At 39.8% G+C, this 6,000-nt stretch overlaps 1 protein-coding gene across 1 annotated transcript; it reads right to left on the reverse strand.

The window, feature by feature from the left end:
• Window positions 1–1,772: 1,772 nt before the first annotated feature.
• On the reverse strand, window positions 1,773–5,413 carry LOC113092359 (frizzled-7-A-like). Its single transcript, XM_026257946.1, has 2 exons — window positions 5,074–5,413; window positions 1,773–4,234 (listed from the first exon to the last, which is right to left on the reverse strand). The coding sequence occupies exon 2, from the start codon at window positions 4,225–4,227 to the stop codon at window positions 2,569–2,571; it is 1,659 nt and encodes a 552-aa protein (XP_026113731.1). The 5' UTR covers window positions 4,228–4,234; window positions 5,074–5,413; the 3' UTR covers window positions 1,773–2,568.
• Between the last annotated feature and the right edge of the window lie 587 nt (window positions 5,414–6,000).

A 6,000-nucleotide genomic window follows, 5' to 3' on the forward strand; every position in this document is an offset into this window, starting at 1 on the left:
CTAGCTTTAAGCCCAACCCTAAAGAGCTACATTATTTTAGCCTCATAACTCTAAGTTTCAAATTATAATTTAAATAGATATAGTAAATTATGATATTATCACTCAGTTTGGTGTGCCTTGTATGAAATCACACATTATAATTTTAATAACTAATGACATAATTTGTTTGATGTCAACCAGTCTAAAGGGTTGTTTTGGTGTTGAATATTACAGGAATTTAAGATCAATGAAAAAATTCCTCTTATCTAGCAAATATCATTGTCAAACATATTATTTACAGTTAGTATTCTGTTCCAAGAAACCATTTCTTCCCAGAAAAGGGCTGAACTATCGAGCTTGACAAGGCAGTGTGTACACACATTATGAAATATTGATAAAGACTTTATGAGAAATGTACCTGTTTGAACTATGTGGTCATTTTTTTTATGTATGTTCCCTATATGAAGTCACAAGGATTACACACCAGGATTTTTATAGGGGAAATGTCACAGCAAAACGGGTGAGTGCTATGAAATACACTGTAAAATATATATTTTTACAATATAAAATTATATGAGTACGTTTTATAAGAAAATACATTTCAGATTTTGTATTTCTAGTTTCACATTTAATTCAATGTGTTACATGCCATTTCTTACTGGCCACATTGTTCATGCATTTATTTAATGTTGCATCCTTTCTGTATACACTTATTTCTGTGTTCATGTTAAATAATGTGATAATGTTTCCTCAAAATGCCCTATATCTTAACTCAACAAACCTTAACAAACATATGTGTGTGCGTTTATAGGCTGGAAGCAAATCAGACTGTGACAGTTTACACTGTTGTAAAAAATTCCACAAACCCAACTGTCAATCCAAGTGATGGACGTTTCTTGGCTGCACATGCTGTGAATTTAACACACTTCACATCCCCTGAGGCATTGAGTGCCAACACACCCAATCAGACACTGGGGTGCATGTACCCACACAAATAATCGTATTACACTGAAAAAAACAACTGCATGATCTAAAGTTACTTTATGAATATTTTTGTTCATTTTGTTTATGAAGAGACAGTTTGTAGCATTATGGCTCACTGCCATGTAATAATAATCCTGTACAATTTGGTCATGGATGAAACGTGGTATTCCAGATACCGAGTACAAGAATTCTGGATCTCAAAATCATTAGTGCAGTATCTGTTCTCAAAGATATTGTATCCCACCCACCCCCATCACCTTCTAAATGCCCTTACAGAGAAACATCCCCCAACTCTTTGAGAGAAAAAAATAAATAACAGGAGAAGGGACCGTGGGATGGGGCGTTTCCCTCACCCTAAAGAATGAAGCGGTATCCAGTTTCATTTGGAGATGAAGGGAAGAGATCTTATGCTTTGGTGCATCTCAGGGCTTCCTGTTGTCCCAGAGGCAGGGTGGCAAACTTCACACCATTTCTGATTATATCCTGTTTTTGTAGACCACTTTTACGTTCCTTTCTGTCTTAGAAGAAATGTTTACTTTTTCACCATTATAGTCCCCCGTGATTGTTTTGTTCACCCTTATTCTGTCATTGTCCTTGCTTCTCCTCTCTTAGATTCATGCTACAGACTGAAAGCATTAATGAACTCGAGACACATGGAGGGCTACTCACTTGAAGTCCGTTGTTGTAGTTAATCATGCGGCTATCAGTTTCAACTACTTGCTAACAACTGTTTTGGGGGAAATATCAAAGTGTCGTCAGGGCATCGACACGAGTCACCATTTGTGCAAACGAAATCAAGCCAAAGCAGCTTTTAAAAATCTAATCACTTTATTAAGTGAAAATGAACAAAAAAAGCCTTAAACAAAATTGATCTGCTTAAATACATCAAACATCTTTTGACAGAGATGTGATATTTACAAATAACGAAATATGATAACGTTTTCTCCTGTACATACTTCTGGGCTAAACATTTTTAATGCTATGTGTCACTTTCGCATCGCTAAGGCCTTTAAAATGACAGAATATTAAATTACTTCATGAGACCTGGCTTGATATGGCAACATGGATGAATAAGCAACTCATGACCAAAGAACATTAAATTTAACTCGTTCTAAAATCTAAATAAATGGCCATGTGCAACCAAATAGTAAAATATGTAATCTATGAGAAAATGACAAAAAAAAGTGTGTTAAAAAAACAAAAGAGACATTCATTCAACAACAGGAATTGATCAGTACTTCGAGGCACAAGACTAAATTGCAGACATTTTTGACCGCCACGGGGTGAAGAAAACGTGGCTCCTGATAACACAAGTCATCATTAAAGTGATAAGAGTTCCGCCATCTTTTCCATTAAAATCATTCGTTGGGTTTCCAAGGCTTAAAAACATTTGGAGATTTAGTCCATTGGAGAAATGCATGTTCTTTGGAGTTGTGCTTTTAAAAGTGTTGTCAAAGTCTGGGCACTTTATAAATGAGAAAAGCATCATGCTGGGCTCACACAGCAGTGTCTTCTACCATCAGCATGGTTTAACATAGTATGTGTGACCTGATCGCAGTTCGCGTTTCCTTTCAATATTGACCTGTATTTATTACAAAGTTCAGTTCACACTGTCGTCTCACCCTGGTTGTTCCCCAGCCGCTGGTAAAACTTGCGCCACGACTGTAGAGTTTTTCCAGACCAGATCCAGAATCCTGACGTGATTCCTACGATCATAGTCATGAGGTACTTGATCATAAACACTGTGAAATCCGGCGTCATTGGCGCAAAGTTGTTGGCCGGGCACGGTACTGCAAAACGCTTGCACGTCTGCATGTGCCAGGTTTTTTCCCACTGCTCACGGAACGCTTGTTCGTAGAAGTAACACGCGATGACGATGGTAGCTGGAACGGTGTACAGGACGCTGAAAACACCAATACGCACCATCAGCTTCTCCAGCTTTTCTGTCTTGGTGCCATCATGCTTCATAATGGTGCGGATGCGGAACAACGAGACAAATCCAGCCAGAAGAAAAGACGTTCCAATGAAGAGGTAAACGAACAAGGGGGCGAGGACAAATCCACGTAAGGCGTCTACATTATAGATGCCCACGTAGCATACGCCGGTCAGAAGGTCGCCATCCACTTGTCCCAAGGCGAGGATGGTGATGGTCTTAACAGCGGGGACGGCCCACGCTGCCAGGTGGAAATATTGAGAATTGGCTTCTATTGCTTCATGGCCCCATTTCATTCCCGCGGAAAGGAACCACGTGAGTGACAGGATCACCCACCAGATTGAGCTGGCCATGCCGAAGAAATACAGGATCATGAAGAGAATGGTGCAACCTTCTTTTTTAGTCCCTTGAGCCACAGTCCTATAAGCATCATCCCTGAACTTGTCAATGCAGACCACCTTGTCCTCCAGTAAAAACCCGGCCGCATAAGCCACTGCCACCATGAAGTAACACCCAGAGAGGAAGATGATGGGGCGTTCCGGGTAACGGAACCGGCGCATATCCACAAGGTAAGTGAGGACCGTGAACAGGGTACTCACGCAGCACAGGATTGACCAGATTCCCACCCATAGCCGACCGAAATGGACCTCTTCCTCCTTGAAGTACATCAGGCCATGCGGCTGTTTGTGCTCGCAAGGGGCGCCACAGTTTTTTGCCCCTAAAAAATGGTAATTGAGGTAGGAAGGGACTGTGAGTTGAAGGGGGCAAGTGAAAGCCTGACTTTGGCGTGGCACGTGCATGCGTGGAGTGAAGGGGTCCGGTATATAAGGCGTGGGGTCTGTCGTCGGGATGTCGGGGTCTGATTTGTTCTGTCCCACACAGATCTCTCCTGCTCCATGTACTGGAAAGTTCTCACAGCGGAGTCGTTCAGGCCACTGGAAGCCGAACTTGTTCATGAGGGCCTCGCACCCTTGTCTCGCACGCTCACACAGAGAGCGACAGGGAGGTATTGCCTGTTCCAGAACCGTACACACCGGCGCATACATGGAACAGAGGAAAAACTTCAAATCTTGAGAACACTGAACTTTGACCAGGGGGTAGAACTGGTGCACCTCTAGTCCTGCGTCCTCCTGGTTGGTGTGTCCCAGGAGGTTCGGCATGATGGTTTGGTTATACTGGATGTCGGTGCACAGGGGAATAGATATGGGTTGGCAGAACCCGTGCTCTGGGACGGAGATACCATTCTCTCCATGATACTTGGAGGAAGACAGTCCAAGCAGAAGTGTTGTGATGAATAAAAGGCATGGACTAACTTCCCGTAACGCCATCATTGATTCCCTGAAAAACATAGAAATGTGGAATATTTTTTTTTATTTATTCATTTTTTTCTTACAACTAGTAATTATTTTACTAGTATTAGTAATCAAATATTGACTATTATCTTTAAGAATTTCAAAAAAAAAAAAAAAAAATCATGAGTTATTATTTCTTTTCTAAACTATCTATTCTATTAGTCACTATCCAAGATGTGGCAAGCAACTGTTCTTTTGTTACTGGAAGTGAATCAACCACTAATATACATCAGCTGTTCACTTCAGACAAGGATATTAGTTTCTATTATCTATTCTAGTTTTACTAGTACCGCTTCATAAAGTATTAATACTTATTCTTTAGTACTTGTAATCATTTAAATAGTTACTAGCATCTCTTCCAATTTTCTTCACACTTTTCTAATAACTAACCTTACTTAGAATTAAATGGCAAAATTTACAATTTGTTTCCACAATGGGAAACAAATTGTGAGTATAAGGTTAATGAATGGCAGGAAAGTTATAATTAATAGTATGCAATTATTAAGTACTACTAAATAATTTGATAAACACTAGTCAAACTAATGGAAGAATAGTCTCTAATGAACAATTATAAATAAAAACGGACAAAGATACAAGTCACTATCGGATTACATTCAATAAAATAATACAAAAAATAAAATGTACAGAAGCTGCAAGTTAAAAAAAAAAACAAATAAAACGAGTTTCTGGGACCTTTTAAACAAAGGATTGTTTCACTGAGTCTTGAGATTAAATCTAACTAATTTACACACATAAAACTCTATAAAGGGATTAAACTTCATCCACTGTCGCATAAAACCCGAACACAAACAAATGTAAACTTACTAGAACGTGTTCCCCGAAACTTGTGGGATATTCCTCCAATCCGATCTGGAGCTCCAGACGTGTCCGATCACTCGTAGGCTACAAGGCGATTCACAAACTATCCTTCCTCCAGCTCAGAGTTTTGCGTTCAGGTATTCATGACCCCTTTTTTTCGAGACTACTCCACATATTTCATCATCAGAATCCCCAAACATCTGCCTCCTTCTGAGCTCGGCCCTCCTCTCCGTTAAAACACAATATAAGAAACTTTCTCCGCCACTCCTGTTGAATCTGCAGCTCTATCTCTGAAAAGTTGATACGCTGATTCCACATTGCAGCACAGTGATAAACGGTTTCAAGCAGCCCTTCATTCACTGTCCCTAAGCGCTTCTCCGCGGGGCGCCTTGAAACCTCCTACCTTCCCACCAATGGGAAGATGTGTTTTTCTTAGCGCGGCGTTCCTTATTGGATCGGAAGGAATATTTCAGAAAAGGGTGGGATTGTAGTATCTCCTTTTCCTAAATTATTTTTCTAATTTATTCTAAATGTATGAATACGTATTGGAATCTTGGGGCCTAAACTAAACGAGTGTAAAAGTGAATACTATGTTTTTTAAGGTGATTTAGAATGTCTTGGTTATATTTGGAGGGACAATCTTTTTTAGTGATCTGGGATTCGAGGGCAAGAACCTTAGAAATAGATGTTTGTGCAGTAAAAACTAATGGATTTATAGCAGAGACTCCTCAACTGAATGTGATTTCTGCCACATAGATCATAAAGCCATTTGGTGATGAAGTGGGAGCCGGACTGAAATATTACTCTCAAACAAATATAAGGGCACATTCAACTTGTGAAAAGTTAAGTCTGGTGATTTGTAACCTGAAAATGTGCAGAAAACCTGTGCATGTGTATTTATGATTAATGAGAAATCTGTTTATGAGAAATCGC

The sequence above is a fragment of the Carassius auratus genome, chromosome 6 (assembly GCF_003368295.1).
Source record: "Carassius auratus strain Wakin chromosome 6, ASM336829v1, whole genome shotgun sequence".
Classification (NCBI taxonomy): domain Eukaryota; kingdom Metazoa; phylum Chordata; class Actinopteri; order Cypriniformes; family Cyprinidae; genus Carassius; species Carassius auratus.

What these genes read in the sequence shown, in the direction of transcription:
- LOC113092359 (XM_026257946.1), bottom strand. Translation starts at nt 4,227, where the DNA reads ATGATGGCGTTACGGGAAGTTAGTCCATGCCTTTTATTCATCACAACA.